The sequence below is a fragment of the Glycine soja genome, chromosome 5 (assembly GCF_004193775.1).
Source record: "Glycine soja cultivar W05 chromosome 5, ASM419377v2, whole genome shotgun sequence".
Taxonomy (NCBI): Eukaryota; Viridiplantae; Streptophyta; class Magnoliopsida; order Fabales; family Fabaceae; genus Glycine; species Glycine soja.
Window position 1 is genome coordinate 37,086,843 of NC_041006.1, and position 27,910 is coordinate 37,114,752.

At 30.4% G+C, this 27,910-nt stretch overlaps 3 protein-coding genes across 4 annotated transcripts; 1 reads left to right on the forward strand and 2 right to left on the reverse strand.

The window, feature by feature from the left end:
- Positions 1 to 863: 863 nt before the first annotated feature.
- On the reverse strand, positions 864 to 6,448 carry LOC114412949 (WD repeat-containing protein 53-like). Its single transcript, XM_028377069.1, has 11 exons — positions 5,949 to 6,448; positions 5,731 to 5,830; positions 5,460 to 5,521; positions 5,268 to 5,327; positions 4,281 to 4,340; positions 3,880 to 3,936; positions 3,653 to 3,695; positions 2,889 to 2,966; positions 1,864 to 2,188; positions 1,625 to 1,781; positions 864 to 1,515 (listed from the first exon to the last, which is right to left on the reverse strand). The coding sequence occupies exons 1-11, from the start codon at positions 6,069 to 6,071 to the stop codon at positions 1,426 to 1,428; spliced, it is 1,155 nt and encodes a 384-aa protein (XP_028232870.1). The 5' UTR covers positions 6,072 to 6,448; the 3' UTR covers positions 864 to 1,425.
- A 1,877-nt stretch (positions 6,449 to 8,325) lies between these two features.
- On the reverse strand, positions 8,326 to 11,009 carry LOC114411545 (WAT1-related protein At3g30340-like). The gene is made up of 6 exons (XM_028375193.1): positions 10,740 to 11,009; positions 10,220 to 10,282; positions 9,980 to 10,096; positions 9,430 to 9,850; positions 8,654 to 8,805; positions 8,326 to 8,566 (listed from the first exon to the last, which is right to left on the reverse strand). The coding sequence occupies exons 1-6, from the start codon at positions 10,919 to 10,921 to the stop codon at positions 8,428 to 8,430; spliced, it is 1,074 nt and encodes a 357-aa protein (XP_028230994.1). The 5' UTR covers positions 10,922 to 11,009; the 3' UTR covers positions 8,326 to 8,427.
- A 12,264-nt stretch (positions 11,010 to 23,273) lies between these two features.
- Positions 23,274 to 27,481, forward strand: LOC114412951 (large ribosomal RNA subunit accumulation protein YCED homolog 1, chloroplastic). 2 transcript variants are annotated; one of them, XM_028377070.1, is made up of 3 exons: positions 23,274 to 23,404; positions 23,630 to 24,386; positions 26,776 to 27,481. In XM_028377070.1, the coding sequence occupies exons 2-3, from the start codon at positions 23,836 to 23,838 to the stop codon at positions 27,179 to 27,181; spliced, it is 957 nt and encodes a 318-aa protein (XP_028232871.1). In that variant the 5' UTR covers positions 23,274 to 23,404; positions 23,630 to 23,835; the 3' UTR covers positions 27,182 to 27,481. The 2 variants fall into 2 exon arrangements, with proteins under 2 accessions (XP_028232871.1, XP_028232872.1); XM_028377071.1 differs by having other exon boundaries at positions 23,285 to 23,404; positions 23,807 to 24,386.
- Positions 27,482 to 27,910: the final 429 nt, after the last annotated feature.

The following is a 27,910-nucleotide window of genomic DNA, read 5'->3' on the forward strand; positions in this document are numbered from 1 at the left end:
AGTATTGCATTAGGTTAATAATGTTTTATTAAAGATTTTTTATAATTAATTATTTTTATTTAATTTATAATTAATTCAATAACTCTACTAATCATAATTATTAGTTAATAATCCATTAAAGAGATCAAAATCGTCAATTTATAAAATTAGGTGATCAAATGTTATAATAAAAAATCAGAAACATCAAAATCATAGATTTAGAAAATTAGAAATATCAAAATTATAATTTAACCTATAAAATAATAAAAACTAGTTTATTTTCAACCTGTGCTGCTCGATTTATTATCTCTGATTTTCCAATTTTAAACGAATAACTTTACATCATTTAGTTTGTTTGTTGCCAGCAATAATGTTGCTAGAACGTTAGGTCAGGCTATATATATACATCGACTATGCCATTTCTCCTGCAAATCATGAAAATAGAAATGATACGACACATTATCCTCCGAAATATTAAATATACTAATTAATATATTTTTAACGTGCAGTGTCATTCCTAAACTAAAAAAAGTTAAATCCTATCATTCTCAATAACACGATTTGATGGCATCCCTATACTCTGTTATCATTTTAACACTAAGATCATTATAAAATAGAAGTAAATTAAATATAATTAGTGCATAAAAACTATAGACGTAAGAATTTGCTTACTTCAACCATTTTTTTGTTTAATTTGATAACAAGGTATTAATTCTTAATCCAAAATTGATTTTGAATATATTTTTACATGTTTAATTTCATGTTAGAGAAGAATTTAGAATCGATTTTGAATTGAAAAACTTTAAGTAACTTATATGTTGAATGAAAAATTTTGAACTAAATTTTACTCTTAATTTTATAATAAAACATCCAAACATAAATTATATCACTTTAAAATCAATTTTAATTAAAATCAATTTTATCAATCCAAACACACTCATAATAGTGAGTTACTTTGTTCAGTGTTCACTAACAATTACTCGAATACAATCAACTTAAATGTAAAAAGAAATAAATTTGCACGAGAACTCTTAGCAAGAGAAGCTTCACTTCTAATTTCTGGCAGACATTAAACATTTACAAATAATAGCTTTGACAGCCAAAAATTAGAAGAAAGCAAGAGATATTCTGGAAGAGCGAGGCGAGATAACATAGGCGAATGGAAAAGTGCAAGTAAACACATGGCATGAATCACACCATCACCATGTAAATGAATAATTATAGGTCATCATTGAACAGCTCCTGTAGGCAATGAATCCGGGAGAGAATCGCATAGCAGGCACCTAGGCAGGTATATCTAGGCTAAGCCTTGGGCCATTAGCACATTTCCTGTCAGGAGAGCGATCTTCAGAATAAGTGCAACATTACATTTTCAAACAGTCATTTTAGGTTTTGTTTGCTCTCCAGGAATACTCATTCCAAGAATCACTGTCATCTAGCTTTAAACTATGTTATAGAGTAGACCTTTACTACTTTAGATGTGTCACACACAACAAGGTTGTCTGTATCAGCTGAGGTGGTACACAGCCAATTGACCTGCCAAATAAAGAGTACAAGTGAATGCATCAGACATATTTGGCAGAAGCAGAACAATTAACCAACATCCAAAAGTTCCAATTAAATTAAATTTTATTACAAAACTCACTTTTCGAGGTACTTCAATGTTCAAATGTAGGATATTGTTGTTGTTGTCGTCACTTAACCCAGCATCTGGATAACAGGACAAATTCCATACCTTCACCAACTTATCATTTCCTCCAGATATCAAGAATTTCCCTCTTTCCCCAAACAATGAAAATGCCCTGTGTCACCCACGAGTTAGGGGACAAGTGAGTTTAGTGTTACAGTTGCTATATTGCAGTCACAGATAATGAATTGACTTACAGGCTGGAAACAGCTGCAGTGTGACCACCCAAAGTGTAATCCAAATGCAACCTCTTTTTTCCATTTTGATCTGCATCTGTATTGCTAGATGAACTACCATCTTTTGATCTTGAGTGTGATCCTTTTCGTGAATTTGAAGAGCTTTTTGATTTTGTAGCAGCCATTTCTGTTTCTATATTAATCACATCAATAGCTCCATCTCCCCTTGCAACAGCACATATTTTGTCTAATTTATCTAGCATGTCGACTTCTGGAATAGCTATGGCATGAACAAAAGCAGGATTGACACACCGGCCAGCAATGCCACTACTCACATCAAATGTAGCTGCAGCGAAGAAAGGCAAGGATCAAAAGTTTAGTAGTTTTACTTTCACATGTTTATTAAATTATGGTTTCCCCCGTTTCATCTCAATTGTATATTACTTTTATCATTTTTAAGAGTATGTATGTTTGCATAAGTAAATAAACGAAAATGCCACCATGTAAAATATAGTTGCAAGTTTCAACTGTGAAACTATAAAAACAAAATTAGCACAAGGATCATTAATTTACATTGCACTAAGTACCAGCTGCTAGTTCACTTATTATCTAAGCAGAGGCATGTATGCCTCGTGACATGCATACATATATCAAAAACTTCCAGGCTTCAGTGGCAACATTTTCATGTTTGGGATAATAACCGCTTGTGACTTGCATTCTCCATTGTCAATAGTCACCAACCATCATTTTCATGTTTTATTTGTAAAATATTTTTAAGTGGCCAAACCTTTTGTTTTTATCTACTGTGGAATCATGGCCAAGGATGACTATAGTTGCAAAAGCTTTCAAACATAATTAAAAACAATCATTATCCTTGAAGTTCTCTTTTGCTGAATGCATTAAGAAAAAGCAGTAGAGAAGTGAGGACTTAATATCATTGCAAATGTCAAATAAATAAAAAAATCAAAGGCTCTAATTTAGATAATTCAAGTCATCTCATGCAAAACTTAGTAAAGGCAAAGTAAGAAATTTATGAAAAATTATACCAAAATCCACTACTTTGTAGGGGCGCCCTTTGGAGAAGTCCCACAACATGAGCATTGAATCAAGACCTCCACTAATGACTGGTAAAAAAAAAAAAGAAAGAAAAATGGAGTCAACTTTCTATAGATATGGGTGCAAGTTTCTTGAATACTAGCATGAAACTTACACAAACAAATGGGGCTGTTATTGTAAAACCTTATACCACAAGGTTCCAAAATTTCATTTCAAATAGAATCTTGTGCTTGTACAAATTCTTTTGATTGTTATATCCAACTCATATTTTTGTTATAACTTTCCTAAATATATTTTTTCATACTTTTAAACCACCAGTAGTTTACATCTATTGTGTATGCATGTTTGTTATACTGTTACTATTATTGGGTGCACAAATTAAGTTGTTTGGGGGTGAAACAACGGCACAAAGTTTATCAGAAATAAGAAATCAGAAAATTAATAACATTTAGAAAGGAATCCAAATCAAACAAAAAGTTGATTTGCTGAAGTCAATGGTTATAACACAGATACAGAAACCCTCATAAGATTTCTATTCCATAAATCAGAGTTGAAACAATCTGAACTCAAGAAGAAAATGTTGCAGTAACCATCTATGCCAGTTTCTTTCTTGATTTAGCTTTTTTAGTAACATTTATATGTCTTAGAAAAGTAAACATATCACCCAATATGTGTCTGTGCATGAGCACATTTGAGGAGGAGGAGAGAAAGAGGGATTCATATGTGAAAAATAAGCAAGACTATATGTAAATACCTTCCCAGGATCTCCAAGGAAGGAATTCCACAGTGCTACATATCTACAACACTAGGTTAAGGAAAATTATCAAAAAATAAAATTACTTATTAATCACAGAAAAAAAAATAATACAAGAAAAAATAGAGGGCGGGGGTGGAAATATAAAATATTATTGGGCTGAGATAAAACTTCTGATTACATAATTAGCATCCATGTAGTGAAGAAGAGCTAAAAAGCAAGGATACACTTGTATGACCAGCTCGTAGTGTTTTATACAGGCATTGCTGATGAATGTCAATTATCTGTAAAAGAAATTTTAATTATAATGAAGAAAATGAAAATGTACAATAATTAACCATTAACTTGGCTTTTCTTAAATTAAAGAAATGGTAGATTTAAAAGAGTACACTAAACAACAAATAGTAAATTACATTACACAAGAAACGATGTCAGTTTTTAAATTATCAATTACAACACAGTATATTTCCATGTTTTATGGCATGTATCAAATCTTTTAGAATAGGAGATAATGACTTTTATATCTCTAATGCATTACAAGTGGAAAGGATATATTCATTAGAGCTGATAAATGAGATAATACTAAGGGAAATCAGAATAAGCATTGTTGTATAAATACAAGGCATACCTTCACCTCGCCATTATCATCTGCTGCAGCAAGAAATGAGGACTTTGAGTTGCATACAACCTGCAAAACCAGACAGATAATTGTATTATAACAGCATTTTTAAACAAAAGAAGCTCACCTAGGATAGCATCAGCTGATAACTTGATATTCCAACAGAATGAAGGAATGCATAAGCAGCTATAAGTTCAGGTATAGTTCCGTAATCTAGTTTAATAATTTCAATATCAAGTGCAGGTCAAGAAAGCCATACAACGCAATTGTTGGAAAGTCGCCTTAATTGTCATCACCCCTGGCCCATCTTAGTTGTGGCTTCTTTGGGTTGCCTTAATTGCAAAGTTGAAGGGTATGTGTTTAGTCCTACATTGACTAGAGATATAGCTTAAATAGAGCTTATAAAGCTTGGAGAATCCTCATCTTGCAAGTCAGTTTAATGGGGTTGAGTTAGACCCTAAGCCCAAAATTCTATGATAACAAAATCTATCCTATTCCTAGATTCAGTGTTGGGCAACCTGCATTTGCCATGCTCCAAGCCGGTAGCCATGGGCAGGAGGAGTTGGAAAGCCACCTTAATTGTGGTCATTCCTTGCCAACCATAGTTGCAGCTTTTTTGGGCAACATTGAAGGGGGGAGGGGGGGAGGTGTTTAGTCCCACATTGACTAGAGATATGGCTTAAATAGATTTTATAAGGCTTGTGGGGTTGAGTCAGGCCCTAAGCCAAAATTCCAAGAACAATCACACTTACAATTCTGTTTAATATCGCTAAACACAAAACAGTTTCCATATAAAAGTCTTGTACAAAAACAGTTAAGATGACAACAAAAATCATACATGACATTTCTCATCTACATCTGCATGGATAATGTTAAGTACAGCCAACAAATTTGCTTCAATTCATTTTATATAACAAGAAACAGTTAGGACATTCAACAAGATCTGGTCAGTGCATAACATTTATTTGAATACAAGTCCTACTATCTAGTATCTACCTTGTTTATCTCTTCTTTGTTATAATTATAATTCTCCAATGGCTTCCATTGGGCGGCAGCCTTCAGCACACAACATAATACAAAGAGGATCAGTATAATGCAATAAATTAAGGTGGAGCAAGAGAATAAATCAAGAACAACGTATATCCAGATATACTCAAGAAGAAAATAAATAGTGCAATAAATGCTTACCAATCGCACATCAAAACACTTGATTTCCTTTCCTGAGGAGACATAAATCATATCTTCCATCCCTGATTCAAATGACAATTGTTTATAAAAGATGTAAGTAAACTCATCTACTGGATGTAGCGATAGAAAATTTCATTGTACTTGGGATGTGTTTGATTTTTCAAAAACACTTGTCCCATGTTTGATAAAATAAAAAGGCTATAACGAACCCTTCCACCATTTACATCATAATAACAAGTTGAAAACCAATATAATAATAAATAAAACAGACCTGACTTGAAACAAAGGGAGGAAACTGGCTCCACGCTAACATCCATAACCAGTCTCGGCTCATCAGGGCATCGCAAGTCAAACCAGCAAACACGACCATCCTGTTTTGTTTCAGAATCAGAACCAAACAGTTAAAACTATGAACTATAGGAGTTGAATCCTGAACCCTAGTGATTGGAGAGAGATAAGAAGAGTATGGAAATTGGAGAAGGAGCTGACATCGCCGGAAGTGACGATGAGATGAGAGCGTTCACGTGAGGCAATGCAGCAGGTTGTGCTGTCGTCGTGACCCTTGAGTCTTCGAGGCTTCAGCTTAAGCTTCGTCGCATCCTTCTCAGCCATCGACGATGCCGTTTCCTCTAAACCTAAATTGGTTCAGGTGTGTGTGTGTGTGTGTGTGTGTGTGTGTGTGTGATTATATAACATGCAGTGTAATGTAATGGATTGATTGATTGATTGATTGCACGAAACGCAGACCCTATTTGGTTGCTGCGGTGATGATTGGGAATTATGGAGTCACCGAAACGAACTTGCTGCGGTGAAATGAAATGAAACCGCGCGGCAAAGCCTCACTCACACCAGGCGCCAGGAATTAATTCTCTTTGATATGCTATTTATGTGTTTGTCAAATGTCTCCACTGAACCCGACTTTCGTGACACACTATGGCCATTATTTTTCAAAAATATTTTTCTCACGCCCGAGTGTTAGATCATTAGATTCGATGAGTCTCTTTAAACATGCTTGGAAGTTGGAATTAGATACTTTGATGTTCTGTTAGATTTTATTTCCTTCACTTCCTTTCTTCTTATTCTTCTTTTTTTATACAATATAAAAAGTAATAAAATAGAAAAAAATTCTTAATATCATCCAAGAAGACGTTAATGACAATGTTAAGGTTGTTAGCAAAGACTTATTTAAAAGAATATAACAAATGGTTCCATCCAATTACTTAAAAGATTATAACACAAGCCTCAAATAGGAAATGTATTATTCATAAATTTCCATATTAAATATTAAATTGTTTTAACAAAATTTAAAGATCAATTATGCTTTGAAAACTTTAGACATGCATAATGTAAGATATGATAAATGTACTTTTTTTATCATTAGAATTATTTATTTGAATTTTAAAATTAATTTTTTTCCTGTTTCAAACTCAAATTCTCATATATTATTAAGGTTACTTCGTGAAAAATATTGTTCATTTTGATGCTTGATAACTGGTTTTAGTTTTTTTTTTCCTTGGTAATAAGTGTCTCATAAGCAATATGAGACCTTGATCTTGTTTATAAATTATATTTGAATGAGACTTTTGGCATAACCAAACAAGAATTCACTTGAAATTAAAGGGGACAAAAGAGACTTAGATCCTCTACTATATAATGTTTTGAGATCAAAATCTCCTATTACAATATTATTGAGGTAGTTTGATTAAACTTATTTATTAAAATAAATATCTTTTTATTTTTTTAGTATATTTATTTAAATTTATTATATGCTTAAAAAACATTTTTTTTACTTATTTTAAGAAATAAATTATATCTGCTTCTTAAAAAAATGGTTTTTTAAAGCGAGTGTATACAAACCACTCGATATTGTATCTTTTTATATAACTTATTTTTGTGTGATGTGATCAATTATTATAAAATATTTTAGTATTGATTAAATTTAAATTTACATTAATTTTTAAATAATATTTATTTTATGTTTTATATTTGGCTAGCTCCCTTACAAAAATTGTTCTAGCTCCGTCCTGCCTTCACTAGTTTCCTTCTTGAGGAAGATTAGTAGTATTGTATCATCTTATATTTTTTTTTAAAATATTAAATAAAAATAAATATGTATAAAGTTCATTTGGTAGTTAAAACATGAAAAAAAAATCTATATAGATTGTTTGGTATATTAATAAAATAAGACTTCCTTATCTTTTCCATATTTTTAAAGGAGGAAAAGACTTATTTTGTGGGAAAGGTAAGTTTGTAAATGATTTAATATTTTTATTTAATAAATATATAGAAAATCATTAAAAAAATCATATATGAAGATTTAGAATTAGGACAAATTAAAAATATATAATATCACAGGTTTTATGTTGACGGTGCTCTCCAAATAAAATTATTTTATGAGGAAGCGAAGTTTATAAATTTTTCAATATTTTTATTTAATAAATAAGAAAATTATATAATTAGAATTAGGACAAGTTAGATATCACAGGTTTTATTGACGGTGCTCTCTCCAAATAAAATAAAAGAATTGAAATTATTCAAAACTCATATATATCAACAATTTTGAATGGATAACTTGAATTATATTAAATCAAATTTCCTTTTCGTTTTCTCTCTATAAATTGTACTAATTTATTTATAAATAGATTTCAAAGTATTAATTCACGAAACATAAATTTTCATGATACAGGGTTTGTGGTTTGGAAAGAGAAACATATAAACATTAACTTAACTAATTATACTTTTTTTCTTTTATTCTCTTTGTTAGTTTTATTATTCGTTTAATTACTTTTTTCTTTATCATTACTCAGCAAAATTTTCTTTTCATAATATATATACTTAAGAGAAAGATATATATAGAAAAAGAGATGCAAGAGATCGAAACGTGCGTGAAATTATCATGAAAACTGATAAACATAAGTTAGTGCCACAGGATTTGAGTGACAGCGTACAAAGAGACAGCAACACTACGTTATACTTGTGGCTCTTGTTCTTTGGTTTCTTCAACTTCTTGAGCGAACTTAGTAGCGCCATTATTCTGCATCATATCTTTGCTTTTGCCCCAGAGAAGAATGTACAACCCGATCATCACCAACATGGATCCCACCACACTATAAAATTAACAAGAAGCATATATTAAACTTTGGTTTTTTACAAGAACTTGCTATAGATAGTCCTAGGTACAAGAATTAATTCACCTTCCAAGATGAAGCTGCTCGTGCAAGAAGGGGATATCAATCATGCCGGACATTATCTGAACAAGAGGGCTGAATGCAGCGGTAAAGACCGGACCCCTCTTCTTTACGCACCATGACATGCCCACATAGCACACACTTGACCCAACTATCCCCTAAAACATATATAATAGTATTTCACTTTGTTAACATACTTTTTTCTTATATTATTGGTAGAAGTCAAAATCAATATTAGAAAATTTACAAATTCTATTCAACTAATTAAGTTAGATTCTTTTAATATATATTCTTAATTATATTCTATTTACAAATTATGAACAAAAGTATTATATTTTCTTTTATAAATTCATTTACAATTTTTGTTGTTGTTGAGAAATACAATTTTTTTCTCCTAGTTAAAAAATAAGTATATAATAAAAAAATTATTACATTGAAAATATAAAATGTATTTAATATATCATATATTAGTATAAAATAAATAAGAGAATATTAGAGGATTTAGAATTATTCAAATATCATAATTTTCAAAACCGACCACATGTACATGTGTTGAACGGTTCAGTATATGGTCTAACTAAATTACCTAATGAAAAAAAAATAAAGAAATTAAAACGGTGAAAACCGGAGAAAAAAGACTAGTAAAAATCAACCAATAATCAATTTACAACATATTAGTGAAAAAAATCTGAATACGTACAACATGGTTTTGCTTTTTTTGTAAAAAAAAATCAACTTAATTATTTTTTTTAAGCCAAAATAATTTGAAAGAATGTACTTACTGAATAAAGAACGGTGATTATTTGTATCTTATCCTTGAGAACCCACGAGGACAAGTTGCTGCTGCCAGTGGAGAAACCAAGAATAGCTGCTTGCATGGCTCCAAAGAAGGTCATGATGGCTGTGCTAGAATACTGGCAAGGATATCTCTTCCCTATCTTTGACTGTAAAATAAACCAAAAAGACCAAAAAAGGGTTCCCATAATCAAAGCTATTACACCAATGGTCCATTTCTGTGTTGTTCTAGTAGTAGAAGAAGCTTGGTCCATTGCAGATCTCATGGCTACTGCAGATTGATGGTGAGAGCCATCAAACAAGGCCTTTCCTTTGTAAAGTGTCAACAACAATGCCCCTCCTATGCACACAAATGTACCAAGAATCTTCGCTTTCCCACCTTTGCATTTAATGTTCACAGTTTCTAATCTGTAGTGGAATCAAAAGAAAAAGGGAAAGGATATGGTGCATTTATATATATTCTTCATTTGAATGATGATAGTCACTAAAAGAATAAGAATAAAATAAGTTTTGTGTACATATATATTCTTTTCATACCCAAATGGTAATGCCATAATGAATGTGATCACCGGGACCATATTAACAAAGGCACAAGCAAAGGTAGCTGAGGTGTATTGGATCCCCAGAAGGAAGAAGTATTGTGTGACGGATGCCCTACAAAGAAATTAATTATTCAATATTACGTGTTTTTTATACTATCATGCATGTTAACCATGCATAAAGAACTATATCAGGAATTGGAATCACATAAAGAAAGATCGTTATTTCATGACTAACCCAATAATGGCACTGAAGAAAAGGTAGCATAAAATTTGCAATGTGAGCCGTGGTCTTCCATTTCTGCAAGAAAATACAGTTATTAAGATCTTTCAAAGTTTCCTTCTGGCATAAATGAGCCCATTTGAGCACTCATCCTGGATAGCAATATTTGATTATTAGCTTAACATATATCCTTGATTCTAAAGAGAAGAAAAGTTTAGGTTCAAGTGGGTGACTTCATAGTCATTCATTATTGCAACTTGGTTATCTGCATGCAACAATATAAAAAAAAAAATCCAAAGGGTAAAATGCCATACATGAAGGAAAGAATAGGCTATAGTTTTTAATATCACATTAAATTTCATCTTAAAACCATCAATTAAGTAATATATAAAGATCACCAAAATAATTGATCGAGATAGATAGTGTAGAATTTTTTTCAACAATGTCTAAAAGAGATTATAGTCTCTCATAATTGGTTGGAAATACTCTTGATTCACACAAAATATAAAGAAAGGAATTGAGGGTGCCTATATACCTCTCCTTAAAGTAGCCGATGGGGGCCAAAAATATAGTAGCAACTGACAGACGATATGTGATAAAAACCAAATGGTTCATTCCTTCTTGAAGGACTTTCTTAAGCAGAATGTTCACCATGGTTAAAGAAAAATCTATTGCTATCATTACTAGGAAAGGTTTCCATTCATCACAATTCTTCATTTCAGCAATGCTATTTTGTTTCTGGGGCTGAGTGGGGCCTCCCTCTATCTTTTCTATTTTTCAGAAAATGTTCAAATGCTTGCAATACAACAGAAGGCTACCTGTGGCTTTATATATATATATTATTCCAGAATAAGTGGTAAGAAAGCAACATTACTGTTCCAAATCAAACACTTTATAAGCAACTATCCCTTTTGATGGTAGTTTAACGTTTGTGTGGAATATGCTCTTCCACATGTGATCTTTGGACTGATATCTGATCCTGTTCTACAGAAGATCACTATTTGGGAATCGTTTAAAAAGATTTTAGGTTGGTTCATGAATCATGGCCCTGATGTAAACATTATTGGTTAATTTAGGCCACTGGTTTCATATTAACAATTCATTTAGACCCGAAACAGGTAATGTTCTTCATGTTTTGTTCACGTTCTAGTACCCTTTCCAGCATTTGAGCTTTTTTTCAATGAGTGATCAGGCATCTTTTAAGGGGAACTGTGGCAGAAACATGGCATCTAATGCTTTTTATCTATCTTCCACATCAAAAACATTGAAAACTTGAAGAAAATGTCACATCTCGTAGCTATTTAGTCACTTCAAAATCTTGGAGAAAAAGAAGCACGCAAAGAAGAGATCACAGTGACGCAAACCACGGGAAACTTTAATTTGCAAAAGAGGTAGATCAGCATATGCCCTGAAACTTGGAGTTCGCATACATTCGGATTCAAATGTCATGTTGGTGGTGTGAATCATGGGTGGCTTTCAGTACTTGATTTTAATATGAAAAGCCATTAACAGATAACTTTAACTCCAATTACAACTTCAAAGTCTTCTTTACAAAAAATAATTAGGATTCAATTTTGATACTTCAAAACTTTTTGTATTAGAGTTAAATGGAAAATCAATTCAAATCTCTAGTGCATTGCAAATTGTGGGAACTGATCGAATCTTTGACTAATTGGAAGTCCCCCGCATTCATTTTTAGAAGAGGGAGGAAACAGATATTGAAATGGTGTTAGAAGTGTGAGATAATCAATTTGCACTTATTTATTAATGGTGTTAGAAGTGTGAGATAATCAATTTGCTCTTATTAATGTTGCAAGAAGTTACATCTACCACTATTAAATGAAGGATTTTGTGAAGAGAAGAAAAATTATCCTCACCTAAAGAACAAATCATGTATCCAAGAAAAAAAAAGTTAAAATATGTGTATAACCTTTAATAACTACTCAAATTTTATGTTTATTTTTTGTTTTTAATCTATGAAAAAACAAAAATTTATTTTTAATTTTTGACACTTTTTTAATTTATAATAAATTAATGAATTTTATCTTTGTTTTCTAATAAAAAAAATTATTTATTATTAGTCTCCTTGAAAAAGATTAATAACAAATTAATAAAAAAAATTATCAAGAATAAAATATAAAATTTAATAATTTATTATAGACTAAAAAAAATTTCAAGAACCAAAAATAATTATTATTTTATTGGAAATTTTATGTAAAGAAAAATTTATTATGAAACAAGCATAAAATTTAAATATTTATTAAAAATCAATAATATATTTTAACAAAAAAAAGATGTAAGTTGAAAAGATATGAAGGAGTTTCCCTCCTCCTCCCACTATATATTTGCTTTGCCTCTAATGATTGTACCCTTCGAATATGGGACGCCACAATAGGCAACTACATCAAGATCCTTTACGTACGGCCACAACCAATTTGTCTTTTGTCTAAACTTCAACATCCAATCTAACTACATACATTACCTCTGGCCCCTTCAACAAGACCACGTATTCAATGCCCACTCCATGATCGTCACCTCCGTCCACTACAATCGCAGCAATACCTTCATCATTGTCTACAGCCATGATCACTCTTGCAAGATTTCTCCACTAGGAGTTGATCTGATGGCATCCCTCGGATGCGGTTGATCAAAACATGTTAATTACCACCTAACAATAATGACAACCTTTCTACAACTGAGGGTTTAATAGTTATTATTAGTGTAAAAAGCTTTTAAAGTTATATTTAAAGTCAATAAACTTATCATGCATAAATTAACTTCATTTGTGATTAAGTGTTTATATAAATAAAAGACTAGGATATAATAAAGTTTTTTAATTACAAATGCAATAAGTTATAGCCTTCCAAATAGTAATAATAGATTATAAAAAAGACTATTAAAAAGAAAAATATATGATGTTCAAATAGTTTGTCCTTTTTTATAGTGACTCACGGGACTATAAAAAGAATAAAACATTTATCTGAAAAACAACTAATAGAATTATCTTCGCAATGAAACTATAAAAAAAATAATCAAATATTTTATCAAAAAATAACACTGGAATATCTTTATTTCTACAATAAAAGCCCAAAATAAAATAATTAGGATAATTTAAAATATTATATACATTATATAAATTAAATCTAAAAATAGTTAGGGGGGCAGGGCCCGCAGTTACTCACGTACATACGTCCCTAGTCTAACCATAGCACATGCTTTCCTTTGAAGGTAAATGATGGGATGCAACTTAGATTCTCATCATATATGTAGAATCCAACATGCAAAATATGTTGTCCATTAGCGAAAGATTATGTGGCCACTGTCCTACAAAATGCCCACCCTTCAACTATTTCCGATTTCCTACCAGATCTTATCGTATCTCATCAATGCCAGTGAATGAATGAAGCTTGATACGTTAAATAATTTTGAGGATTTAAATTGCATGTGATTTTCAAGCTAGGAGGTTCTCATGAGCTAAATGACTTGTCGGACATGAAATTTGAGTAAAACTAGGAATTTCTGCTTTGGAACATCTATTAAAGCAGACATCTAGGCATCTCAGTACTGAAATTCCTTCTATTTAGACCATATCAAATGCAGGACATATTATCTACATCTATCTTACTATTTGAGAATGTCTGCATTTTACTATATTTATTCTGTTCTCCATTGATTTTTTCCACGTTTTTTTGGTTAATAAAAACTATCGTTTTGTGCTATAGATTATTAAATAGGGTCATATTTTATTTGTCTACAGATATACAGAATATTTACTAACTTTATTAATAACTAAGAAAAATCTGATTCATCACTTATTGTAAGATTTCTCCTCCCAACTTATTTTTAATTATATCTAAATATAGGCTGAAAATAGACCGTATAACAATAGGTTTTAAAAGTATATTTTTATTTGTATAGATAATTAAATTTTAATTAACATGTGCAAATTATGTTTTATATTCTTTTGTTCGAACTTCAAATGATTGTTTTTTATTGCCCTTTGTTTCTTATTCATTATCGTCACATTTTTTATTAATTTTTTTATGGAACATTTTTTTTATTAATTAAAAGCATTACTTTAGTCTTTAGACTCTAGATATAGATTTACTTTAGATGTGATGCGCTCAAAAAAGATTATAGCTATAACTTATAGATATAACCTTTATTATTAATGATAAATTATAATCTAAAAAAGTTTCTCAGTACTGAACCTCCTACAATTATTTAGACCATATCAAATGCTGGACATATCATCTATTTCTTTTTTTTTTTTGAAGAATAATATATATATATATATATATATATATATATTATCTTACTGTTTGAGAATGTTTTCATGTATAAGGATGGAACCATATGGATTGATGAGGATGTCGATTTATCTTTAATTGCAGTTATATATGTAGGCCGAAACTAGATTGTGATTGTAATTAGATATATTATTTTATTATTAATTATAGGCTAAAAATTAGAGTTTTAATATACGTTTCATTTGTATTAATTATACGATATATGTTAATAAACCTGTGCAAATAATTTTAGAATTATTTTTTGTTCGAAAGTTTACTTTTTATTGCCCCTTTGTTTCTTACTATTTTTGTCACACATATTTTATTACTAAAAAGCATTACTTTAGACTATAGATATAGATTTACTTTAGATACGATAGGCTTAAAAGACATTATAGCTATAAGTTATAGATATAAGCTTTTTATTATTATTAATTTATAATCCAAAAAAAAAAGCTTTTCCGTTTTTCAATTTAGACCATATCAAATGCAGGACCAGGACGAATCATCTATATCTATCTTACTATTTGAGAATGTTTGCATTTTACTATTTACTTTGTTCCCCATTGATTTTTTTTCCACATTTTTTTGTTTAACAAAACCTTTTACTTTGTGCTATAGATATTAAACAGGGTCATATATATTTGTCTATAAATATTTTTTTAAAGACTAATTATAGTATTTATCTTTAATTTATATATATATATATATATATATATATATATTATAGTTTTAAGTTATAGATATAACAACTTTTTTATTATTAAATTATAATTCAAGAAAGGCGTATCATTACTGAAATTTCGCCTTCGATATATATGTTTTGAAATTTGGATGAAACTGGCTGATTTGATTGGACATCAATCAATCTGTTAATTCTAAAAAAAAAATATCATCTCATTTTGAAACCAATAAAATTCGGCAAAAAAAACTAAAATTAGAGCAGAAAATCTATTTGAAGTAGTATTTCACAGAAGACTCACATGGGATGAAAATCGCACAATTACATCAACATGTACTTGGTGAAAACTAGGTTCAAATTCCTTAAAAAAATCTTAAATTTAAGTGAATAAATTGGAAAATTGGAAAATTATATTGCATATGAATTAACAAATGCATTGCAGAGATCAAAATGATAAAAATATAGTTACATATATATCATAGGAAGGGAATAAATTAAACTCAACATTTTACTTCCCTCGTTAAAGAAAATTGATGAAATAATTAAGTACACCAGGACTGTCTACTATAAAATCAATTTAAAAGAACAATTGGTGGACTAATAGTATTAAGAATTAGACTAATTAAAGATTTGGAGATATAAGGTTGGTTGAATGCTTAAAACAAAAGAAAAGAAGGAATAGATCATGGGTTTGATCCTCTTTGCTAATAAAGACTAATATTCTAATAAATTAACATTTGTTAATAAAAAAATTAATTAAGATCTATTTCATTGACTTTTTTACATCCATCAAATTATATAGAGTTTCAAGACAAAAGATAAGGTACATTTAATATATAGTGAAAATTGAATTTATACCACTAAGGTTTACGTGATTTAAATGTAAGATGAAAGATTGTATTTTACTATATGAAGCCTATTTGAATAGATGCATTGAAAGTTATTTTTGCTTCAACTTCTAAGAGAACTTATTTATTATAATTGGTGACAATCTTAACTATAAATAAAAAAGAGAATTAAGGGAAAAGACATACATGAAGAGAGAGTGTATGACAAGAGAGATTGTGAAACAAAGTCATTTTATTAAGAGAAAAGTATATTTGTGTGAGTGTTATCACTTCTTATAACCATTGAGTGAGGTACTCGGATTTGTAGAGTGATACACAATTTAGGATGGGTTACAATCTTGTAATCTTTGTTGCATTCTCACAATCCTTTGTGGGTGTGGGTAATTTTGTTTGAGGAAGCGATGATTATTCAATAACGGTATCAGAGCTATGGTCGAGAGCACACAAAGGTTCAAGATATTGTTGTTTGATAGAAAAATAAATTTTATGATTTAACAGAGTACTATTCAAGACCTTTTAGTGTAGTAAGATCTTGATCAGGTGTTAGAAGATGAAATGTCGATATCTATAAATGAAACTGAGTGGACTAAGATTCAAAGGAAGACTATGAGCACGATTCAATTAGTCCTTCTCCCGAGATAAAACACAACATGTTGAAGTAGACAATACCGAAGGTCTTGTGGGAGAAGCTAAAAAATATCTATGCGTCAAATTCGCTAACCAATCACATTTATTTGAAGATGGAGTTGTATCAACTCAAAATGGAGATGGGAGGAGATGTTCATGACGACATCAACAAGTTTAATTAGCTAGTAAATCAATTGTTGAATGTAGGTGATGGACTCTCTGATAAGGAGTATACGTTGTTGTTGTTGACCTCACTACCAAGGTCCTTCAAAGCTTTGGTTTAAATGTTATTTGTAAGAAGATCAACTTTGAAGTTGGATGAGGTGACCATCACTCTTAGATAAAATGAGAGAATGATGAGAACTGAAAATGTTGATGGTGAACACCATGCACTAGCTATGGTGGAGTCCGAGTGAGCGAGGAATAACTCAAGGAGACATGATGGGTCAAGAGGAAGATTAAAATTACAATCACATCTGCAATGAGATATGAGTAACATGCAATGTAGTAAAACGAGGTGCAAACAAATGAAGGAGGACTTTAAGAAATTAAGAAATATGAACAAAGATGACGCCAACGCCAAAACTAATGTAGTAAAAAGTGTTGAAGATGAAAATGACGTATTTTTGCCAACAAACTATGAGGTTGCTAAAATAAAATTAGTAATGGATTGTATTGCCTCAAAGCACATTTGCTAAAACAATATTAATTAATTCAATATATTATTAAATCAATTAATTTTCATTAATGTATATTAAATAATTCAATGTATAAGATTTAAATATATATTAAAGTTGTGAATAAAGTGATATAATTCCTTTTTACGAATTATCAAGACTTCACATATTCTCACTGTTAAATAACATATTTTACAACTAATATTTGCTTCACGAAATTTAAATTCTTTGTTATTATAAAAGCTTTAGCGTGGGAATTTTATAAAATTTTATGTAGTCATTTATATCAAATGTGTATTATTATTTTATTATAAAAATTATATTAGATGTTGTAGTAGAAAAATGACAAAATTAAATAGAATATCTAGTAAGGTTGAAAATTATATTAATTTTCACATTCTTTCTATTTGGAAAAATTTACTCGTTACATTGACACAAATATTGCTTAGTAATTTTTTATTTTTATTTTGTGAATTACAAGAGAAAGAGGACTAATAGCCTCAGGGGAAAGATACGCTGGCTAGATCAGCTCTAAGCGAACTCAGAATACGATTTGGAGCAAATTCGTAAACAAGGTACTGAGCAACACTGACGAATCTAAGAGTGTATGGAAGGTGGTCGAATTTTTTCATATAATTATTTAAATATTTGAGTTTTGATAAATAGTTGTTTAACAAATTATTATTTTTAAAAAATATTTATTATTAATTTTATGAATAAAATATTATCTATTACTAAAAAAATTTTAAACAAATATCAACTCAAAAACATATTTTTCATATATATATATATATATATATATATATTAATTTTTTAATTTTAATTTTTTTTATATACACAAAGAGTCATAGGGGAGGCCCCCTAAGCCTCCTTTGTCAGCACTTGGTTGGCTTCTCAAAGAATGTGGTTCCAAGTGATATCAACTCCATTGCAATGCACTTCATAAAATTGTTATCCACCTGTATAGTTTCTCTTTCTCAATCATTAGTGCATTTAATAGTATATTGTTTAAAGATTAAATGTAGTAAGTGTGATTCAAATTTTCAAGATTAACGCGTATCACTACTACCTGTCTGCATATCTTTCTTTTAATGCATTTGAGCATATAAGTATTAGTAATTAATTTAGGTTCACTCATAGAATAAAGTCTCAAATGTCATGTGAGCCTCACTTAAGCATTGTGTTGATAAGTGGATCAGGTCTTGGCATAATTATCTCATCACATTGGTTATTAGTAAAAAAAAAAAAAGTGCTTTTCATGTTTATATTCTACATTAGTTTTCTAGAAATCGATAAAATATGTGAGAAAATGATATTTTTGTATTATTAAGATGAATATTTTTGATAAGTTGATAAAGAATCAATTTAGAAATTACTTTCTATATCGATTAAAGGAGAAATTAATATAGACTTTCATTGTACACAGTGTGGTTAGTTTATTCTCGTGTTACTGTTCTATGTTATTTTATTCTCTATTTCACATTTTGTTGCTAGTTTGTTCTTTCATACTCTGTTACATAGTACTTTCATTGTGATCATAATCTGTTCTAATGCTCTTTGTGATTGTTGTGTTAGACCTCTATATGTGTTCTGTTATGTAATTTAGTGTGTGTGTTTTCCATTATGTGTGTTCTAAACATACTTCACACTGTCTTGATTATTTTGCACAGGTTCACATTCACCATTAACATGATGTCTTCCACAAAAATCATACTTCAATTCATTTACCTCTTGAATTGGCATATATATTATCTATCTATAAAAGCTTCAACTATTTGGAGATAATCTCCGACCGTTATGAAAGTATCATGTTTTGAGCTAATATAACACTTACATAAATTTTGAGAAATCATAATATATATTCGGAATTATAAATTTAACTTAGTAAAAAAGAAAGAAATGAGAAGAAGAGATCGTAGGTTAAAATTTTTAGAAATAAAAAATTAACAATTAATATTGATCGATAAAAAAACATTTAAATGTTATTTCTAGGTATGAAAGATGTATTATCAATTAATCAAATCATATTTTTGAGTTATCATGACATTAATGTAAAATTAAATAAAATAATTTAACTTCTTAAAGTTATGACGTATATTTTAATTTTAATAATTTATAATGAGATATAATAATCAATATTTATTTTTTCACTCTCCCGAAAAAAAAAAATTGTCTTACTAGATACATTTGCTGTATATTAGTACCTTCGTTAAGTCTAAACCATTTTTGTTAGTCTCTCATGTAGGATTAAACGATTAATAACATATTTAATTGCCAAGGATTAGTGAGAGCAAAAGAGCCGGTTTCTTATCATCCAATGTGTGAAGCTCCAGCTTTTTAGTTTTAAAAACACAGTCGTGAATCACTCTGGCTCGAGTCCAACAAGATTTGGTTAAAAAAAAAAAAAGAGCCGTTAAGAAAAAAAAAAAGAAAGAAAAAACACTGTACAATCTAAAAACATGAGTACTTATATTACAGAAACAGGAACAGCACTAATAGTATTAATGACCCAACTGAAATTCATGAATATCACAGAAGAAAACAGTTACTACGACAGATAAGGAACCACCACAGATACGGAACAAAGAGAAATACATTAATTATGTAACCGTTATCGGTTATCCCTCATAGACTCTCAAACCACTGACCCAGGAACCAACCGTTATCACCAAGGCCAAGTGAGAATTTGACAATGCAAATGGTGAACAAGTTAAACTAGATAGCCAGCTAAAGCTTTCACCTTACAAAGTTTTTTATCTGACAGTGCAGGCAACTGCATAAGCCCATGACTTGAGATGTTGTTTCATTGCCACATCATTATCAAACGGAGGCATCTTAGTTTGCCGCTGAATGTTAAGCATCTGAATCTGATATTCCCATGACTCCACATCAAACACATCAAAATCAAACCTCAAATCAAGCCCTCCATGAACCACATTGGTTTCATATAGCCCCAATTTGTGCCACTTCCTTCTTTTTCTCGTCTCTCTCTTCTTTGTTTCCCTACTTGGTACCATGGTCTTCATCACTTCTTCAAATTTGTGACACCTTGGACTCAAATTCTCCACATTCTGAGACTCATGTTGCAATGGGGTAATGGGTTTCTGCAAATCCCTCTTGGGACACTCTTTGGCTTGGATTAAAGGTGCAGATTCAACCAAAGAGGCTTCAGGCTCATCTCTGCAGGTCAAGATGTTGGTGTAGAACCAGAGAGAGTCTAGGCTTTGTGCAACCCGTGACCCATCCATGAATGATTCTATGACCAGAAATGTGAACAGTGAACAGGACCAAGACCATGTAACATGTGAACTAGTTTATACAACAAACGAGGAAGCATAGTAGTAAATGCGGGAACTTTATATTCTTTTGCAGAGTTTCAATTTGGACGTACGCTATTCGAAAATGCCAAAAGCATGAGAAGGGCAAAACAAAATTCTCGCTGCGTGTTTCTTCGGAGTACCAAAATGCCCTCGAGTCTGAGCTGTATTTGGGAAGAATTCACGGGGACAGTTTAGGCTCATTAGGAAACCAGCGGTAACACAATGTGCACCGGGGCGTTACCTTAACATGTTCAATGAACCATTGTATATAACAGCATCTTCACTTTCCATATCAAAACAGATAATCATCGAAAATGAGCTAGCCCAATTAAATATGATGCCTGTGTGCTTATGCTGTGTTTCAAGATCTAAATCTTCCATTTTTTTGATAAATTCTTTAAAAGAGGTGCAACACAACTTCCTAGTCACGCATTGGATACATTAGTGTTGATATAGATGTAACTCAATTTTAGCATTATGTTTGTATTACTATATATTTTATTCTACTTATTATGATACCAAGGTTTTAGTCAATTGGCTTTCAGCTTCGGGAGAGTGAATCTGTTATTGAGTCATTGTTCGCAGTGATTATTCCCTTCGTATCATATTATAGTTTGTTTGAGTTTTTTTTTTTTTGAATTATTGTTTGAGTATTTTAGTTTGTCTTAAACTAGTATTTTAACGATATACAAAGAATAAATACTTTTTTATATAATTAAAATTCACGATAAATATTTTTTTTAAGATTTACAATAAATAATTTAGTTAGTGATATGAAGTTATTTTATTTATTGATTATTTTTTTAAAATATTGCAATTTAATTTAGAAATAAAAATAAAAGATGGTAGGTTGAAAGTAATAAGCAATATTAAGAGGATAAAATATATAAATAAAGACAGAATAAAGAATAAAGATAGTTTGAGATAGTAGAAAAACAAATATACAACAATTAATTTGCTCCTAATTGATGTATGAACTCTTCCCAATTGTAAGTATGGCTTCATAAGCTAGCGTAACATGGAAGTGGTTGAGATGGAAAAGGATTAATTGAATGGAGATTGTGAGGTGAATTGACCTCCCTCAAATGAGTATTTATGATAGTATCTGCATGTGTCATTTGATGTTTGGTGTTTACTATATTAAGGTGGGAATTGGATTTACTAGACTCCCACATACAATGCCAAATATTGCCAATGATGTATTTTGAGATAAGATTGCTAACTTTGATTGAACTTAGGAAAAGTGTTGATAGTGCACTTCAAATGGATTGAGGTCACTAAATGATAATATAACCCTTTGTCAAGGTTATAAAACACCATTGGGGGATGAATACTTACAAAAAGGCAATCCAACATTTAACATAATAGTGATTTCATAGAGTGAAAATATCTAATAAATGTTTTTCATTACAATGATGTTTGTTATATTGGTAAGAGTTTGAGATAAGATGAATTTCCAACCATAAGTATTATTTTTACTTAATACATAGACCGAGTTTTTAGTCCAATCTAAAATAGTTTAACATTATCATTTAATTACAAATTTATATTAATTGATTAATAAATTATTAGCACGAGTGATATTAAAATTAATCTCCCCTTAACTAATGTTTCAATTTTGAACCTTATTGATAAAAAGAAATATAGTTAAAAAGAGGTGATTAATTAAATTTTTTAGTATAGATTAATTATCAGTAAAATTTGTGAATACTTAATACCAATATTATGGTAACTAAAAAATATCTACATTATTTGAAGGGAAGGAATGAATAAATTAATCCATTTGTTGGTATAAATATTAAAACAAACAAAGTTATTTTGAAGTTTTTGAAACTATTTTGAAAGTAAGAAAATTAAGAAAGAAATTTTTTTCTGACTAGCGCATTATTTTGAGCCATCCCTCTCCAAATTTGATATTCGATCTACTAGAAAAAATAAACATTTAAATGTAAGTTTAGTTATCTTATTTTACTCAATTTGATCTTTTTATTTAAAAATAAAAACATTTTATCCTTATATTTTTGAAAATTTTACGATTTATATCTCTTATTTTAAAATAGAAATATTTGATTATTCTATTTTAAAAAATTCACAATTTTAATCAAATTCTTGATTTATGCTACATTTTATTTCTTTTATTTTATTCTAATTAAAATTTTGACATAACATATACATCTAAGGTACTATCAAGAAATGATTTAATTAAGTATAATTTAAAAAATAAAAGGATGATAAAATTGAAGATTATACAAAAATTACAATTTTTAAAAAATATAAGAACAAATTTTGTAAAATATGAAATAAAAATCTCGATTTTGAAATAGTGAAATTAAAATTAAGAATTAAAAAAATAAGAAAATCAAATATTTTTATTTTAAAATAAAAGGACAAAAATAACATAATAAGCAAAATAGGAGGTCAAAATTAATTTTAAGAAAATAAAATAGATACGTGAATTGTCCTCATTTTAAAGTGGTTTTTTAAAATAAAATATTTAATTAATAGTAAAAGTATAGCAAATCATGTCACATAAATTTAAAATATTAAAAAAACTGATCATTAGTTTAAATATTTTTAAAGGTTCATTTTTAATAATAAAAAATAAATCACTAAATTAATGATTTATTTTATTCGCCTCCTCTGAAACTGGGACCTGAGCTATACAAATGAATCTGCTTGTGTGCCGACTTATCTCTTTTCTCTCCTTGCCACACTTCCCTCCATCCTCTTCTCATCTCCGTCACTCTCTGTAAGACTGTAAGTCCCCTCTCGCTCTTTTTTTTTTTAATTTTTTTTTGCTATCGTTATTTTTTTTTTATACAAACTTGGCTACCCAACTTCATTTTCATATTTGTTCCATCTCTATCTCTGTTTAATCACGAGTTGCATTATTCTAATTAAATATTGGCTTTCACTGAGAATATGCTGTTTCCTTTATTCGTTAGCATTTTTCATGCTGAATTGTTTTCGCCTTCCTTTCAGAATCCAGTGCCTGTTGTCAATGTCAATTGCTTCACACTGTCTGACCATACTGCATAGTTTTATAGTCATAGCTGCTGATTTAGTAACATTTTTCAATACATAATTGCCATAGAAAGAAAAAAAAATATTGCTTTTTGTACCATAACTAGAATTCCAAATTAAATTTTGATGCTTTAGGTCTACCCATCATCATTGGAACCTTAAAAATGTCACTTGTAATCCCCTCATCCTGTGCAGCGCCCTTGCATTTTTCTCAACGGGAGATTAGGAGTTTGAGTTCCCACCAAAAATTTGCCTCTTATTATTCCATCACCCCTTTTCAACATAAAGTGGCTTTGAGTTGTAAAACGAGGCATATAAGGACTCACTTGAGAAATGAACTAAATGTTCTTCATAAGTATGCAGTTAGGTCTAAGGGGCATGATTTTGAGTCAATTAATGATGAGTCCTTGGGTTGGGATGATGATGAAGAAGTCGAAGATATGGGGTCGCCTTGGGAAGGTGCAGTTATATACAAAAGAAATGCAACAATTTTACATCTGGAGTACTGCACTACCTTGGAGAGGTTAGGTCTAGCAAAGCTTTCAAGTGATGTCTCAAAAACTAGGGCTGCTGCAATGGGATTACGTGTTACGAAAGCCGTGAAGGACTTTCCAAATGGCACTCCTGTTCAGATATCTATAGATGTGACCAGGAAGAAGAAAAAATTGAGGCTTGATGGGATCATAAAAACTGTCATCACTCTTCTTTGCAATAGGTATTGCCTTCAATTCATGAATATACATTGTCTACTTTCAAGTGCTTTTTCTAAATTTCTTTATCATCTCTTAGTTTTATATTTTTCTTTCTTGATTTTACTTTGCTTTTTATTTATTTTGATATGGATTAATACTTCAGGCCTCAAAAGTTAAAAACTAAAATCTCTATGGTGGAATATATTTTTCATTACAGTAATTATGGCCTAGATGCTCATTTATGCATTATTTTCAAATTTGTTTTGCATGTGACTCCATCTAATATACCATATTAATGATAATAAGGTAGGAGTAGATAACCCCTTGATGCCTGATACTAGTCGTAGGATAGGATGGTGTTGGCTTCCTCTCCTCTCCCTTCCCTTCTCTTTAGATTTTTTAAGCCCAAAACTACATAGGAACTTTGCTTAACAGGAATGGTTATATTGTGTTTTCTCTCAAGATTATCAACTTGTAATTTGGTTATTATTCTCTCTCTGGTTGCTTGTGTACCATGGTATTTATTATGTACTATCCAATTTCCATAAATGCTGAACTGTTGAAGGCGTGAGGGTTTATATGATATGAACATATTTTTTTCTTCCAATTTCGATTGCAGTGCCAACATTCTGATAGCAACTAGATCAGAAATGGAAGAAAAACAGAATTCCTTTGTTTATTCAGTGTATCTCTACAAAGAATTCCCTTGATATTTAAGAGACAGGTCTCTTTCTAGGCTCAATTGTATTTCACCAAATGACAAACCCTTCTTTGCAACACCTTTTCCTATTTATAGGAGCTACTAGTTTGCTAACATAAACCCATCCTCAATGGGCCTAATCAGTTGCAGGCCCATTCCCCTTCTTTCTAACATAACCCCTTTGTATTTCTTTGACTAACTAACCCTACTAACTAATTACGCGAACATAGCTAAGTAAATGACCTGTAAGTTCTATTCCACCAGGGTCTCACCGCATAAAACATGATACAATTTGCAATTCACCAAAATAATGAAATTATACCTAATAACTCTCCTTTTCTTTTGACATTACTTTGACCTCCCTTGATCTAATATAACTACATAGGAAATGAGGGATGGTCTGTACACTGTATTAACAGGAAGGATATATTGTATGTTGTTTGTTATATAAGATAAGGAAGGTTTGTGTAGTGTAAAAAAAGGGAGGGGTATCAAGTGAAATTTTGTTAAACTTCAGGGAGTGAGTGTAATTTGCCCCTATTTTTATTGTGTGGACTGAGGTGGAATGAAGGTGCATAGACCTTATGGAGGCAGATGCGGAAGTTTCATTGAACTAATAGATTTAAATCACTTTGATAAAAATTGATGTTACAGAATTTGCTGGTGTGGATATCAGTCATCAACTCACTCTTCAACAAAACGCTCTGTTCAAAATTGTTCTTGCTCATTTCTGCATTATTCTAATTCGGATAGCCATACATTGTACATCCTCTGCAAACTTTTTAGATATAACTAGAAAAAGCATGGAAGCTTTAAATCCTGAAATCGATTGGTCTCCAACTTTCTTATCACTTCCACCTTCCTAGGATTAAAACAAATGATTTCACAGAAAATTACACTCCACTGAAATATAACTGCACTCAACTTGTGATTGAACTTGGCTTAGAACTTTTTGTTCTACCTTCTATTCTCTTTATTGAACTTTACTATTATTTACAATGAAGTTCTGGCATATCTGCCTCCAGGATGTGGCGTAACTAGATTTATATGCTTAGTCCAGTACCTTCTATTTCCAATTCAATACAAGTTCTTTCTTCCCAATGTTGTCACCCCCTCTCCTGTACCTAAAAAGTAGTAAACTTATAATAGCTGTTGATATTCCTTGCACTTTTGGTTGACCTGTGCCACCTAATTATGAACTGATCTGCTATGATTGGTTTGTTTTTTGAACAACAATTGCTTGTTACATAATTGTATTGCATTATTCATCTCAATTTATTAAATTTCACACCAATGCTCCATTAGGATTTAGGTGTAATAACATGGAAGATTCTTGGGGTAGTTGAAATAACATGATATCTTGTAAGTTTACAATAGCTTCTAACAGGTTAATTCCCTTCAGGTATCTGGATGCTAAGCATCACAAGTACCATTGTATACTTATTCACATGACTGAGTTATCGAATATCTTCCTGGATAATTATTTTAAAGTTTCATCTTTTTATGAGGTAGCCAATAGTGCAAATATAGCAGTTTCAGTCACGTACTTCTTATTGAAGAAACCAAAAGGCAGGCCTGAAAAGAATTTATTATTTGTTGACTCCATGTGAAAATAAAAATAAAAATTATACGAAGTATGCCCCTGCCACATTCTATGATTTATTATTTCCACAACATAGAATAACTTGTTTCAATGTGATTTTCTTTTGAAGGTGTTGCGCGCCATCTGCTGAGAGCATATTCTCTGAGTTCTCACTTTTACTCACTGATGAACCCATTGAAGAACCAGAGACTATTGATATGGGTGTTATTTTTGGGGAAGACAAACTTACAACCTCTGGAAACAGTGGTGAGGATGACGACGACGATGCACTTATTGACATGGATGATCAACTATATTTTCCTCCACAACAGAGACAAATTGACATTTCAAAGAACATAAGGGACAGGGTGCATCTTGAGATTACCATGAATTCAGTATGTGGTCCTGGGTGCAAAGGCATGTGCCTGAAATGTGGTCAAAACTTTAACACTGGCAATTGCAATTGTAGCAAGGAGGAAGTACAAGAGAAAAGCTTTGGCCCGCTTGGAAATTTGAAAGAGAAGATGCAGTTGTAACAATTATGAAGTTCATGTGCAGATTTTGCTCACAGTGCTGTATCGTTATGTGTAGAAGTCCTGACCTTAATGAATTTTATTTTTTTTATGTTCTGACATTGTTAAGCGCCTACCAAGAGCTCTTGGATCCATGATCATACATGGCATGGATGATGGATGTTATTGAATATAGATCCATGGAGCATTGTTCTGGTTCTAGCTACGCCTTAAAGTATGCCTTTGGAATGCTTCTTTCCATATGTATTAGATCCATGATCATACATTAGTACTATTTAAATATAATATATAATTAATATTACACAGACTTTATTAATCTAATATTTATATAAATATTAGATACTATTATTTATTAAATATAATATACAATTGATATTACACACACTTTATTAATAAAGTATTTATATAAATATTAAATATTATTATTTAATATATTTGTGAAATACAATACCCCCGTAGTTAAAAAAAGGAGAAGAAATATAATACCCCTTCGTTCCATAACAAATGTACTCTTAAATTTTTTATTTAATTTGTATACAGGCTCAGAGGAACTAACAAATAAAAGAAAGAGTAAATGAAACTAACCATAATAAGTGTTGTCCCATAACAGTAATATTTATCATATCGTAAGATCATATCCTTACTAAATGATATTACCAATGTTTTATTTATGGTATATGTTAATTGTATAAATTATACATAGTATCAATATGTCTATTAAATTTGTGGATA

Bases quoted from the DNA above. Each gene is read 5' to 3' on its own strand.
- LOC114412949 (XM_028377069.1), bottom strand. From the start codon at position 6,071: ATGGCTGAGAAGGATGCGACGAAGCTTAAGCTGAAGCCTCGAAGACTC. The intron at 5,831-5,948 runs GTCAGCTCCTTC...GAAACAAAACAG, and splicing joins TCATCGTCACTTCCGGCGAT to GATGGTCGTGTTTGCTGGTT. The intron at 1,782-1,863 runs GTAAGTCAATTC...TGGGTGACACAG, and splicing joins ACTGCAGCTGTTTCCAGCCT to GGCATTTTCATTGTTTGGGG.
- LOC114411545 (XM_028375193.1), bottom strand. From the start codon at position 10,921: ATGAAGAATTGTGATGAATGGAAACCTTTCCTAGTAATGATAGCAATA. The intron at 10,097-10,219 runs GTTAGTCATGAA...ATTTCTTTGTAG, and splicing joins TTCTTCAGTGCCATTATTGG to GGCATCCGTCACACAATACT. The intron at 8,567-8,653 runs GTGAATTAATTC...TTAATTTTATAG, and splicing joins GAGCAGCTTCATCTTGGAAG to TGTGGTGGGATCCATGTTGG.
- LOC114412951 (XM_028377070.1), top strand. From the start codon at position 23,836: ATGTCACTTGTAATCCCCTCATCCTGTGCAGCGCCCTTGCATTTTTCT. The intron at 24,387-26,775 runs GTATTGCCTTCA...TTTCTTTTGAAG, and splicing joins ATCACTCTTCTTTGCAATAG to GTGTTGCGCGCCATCTGCTG.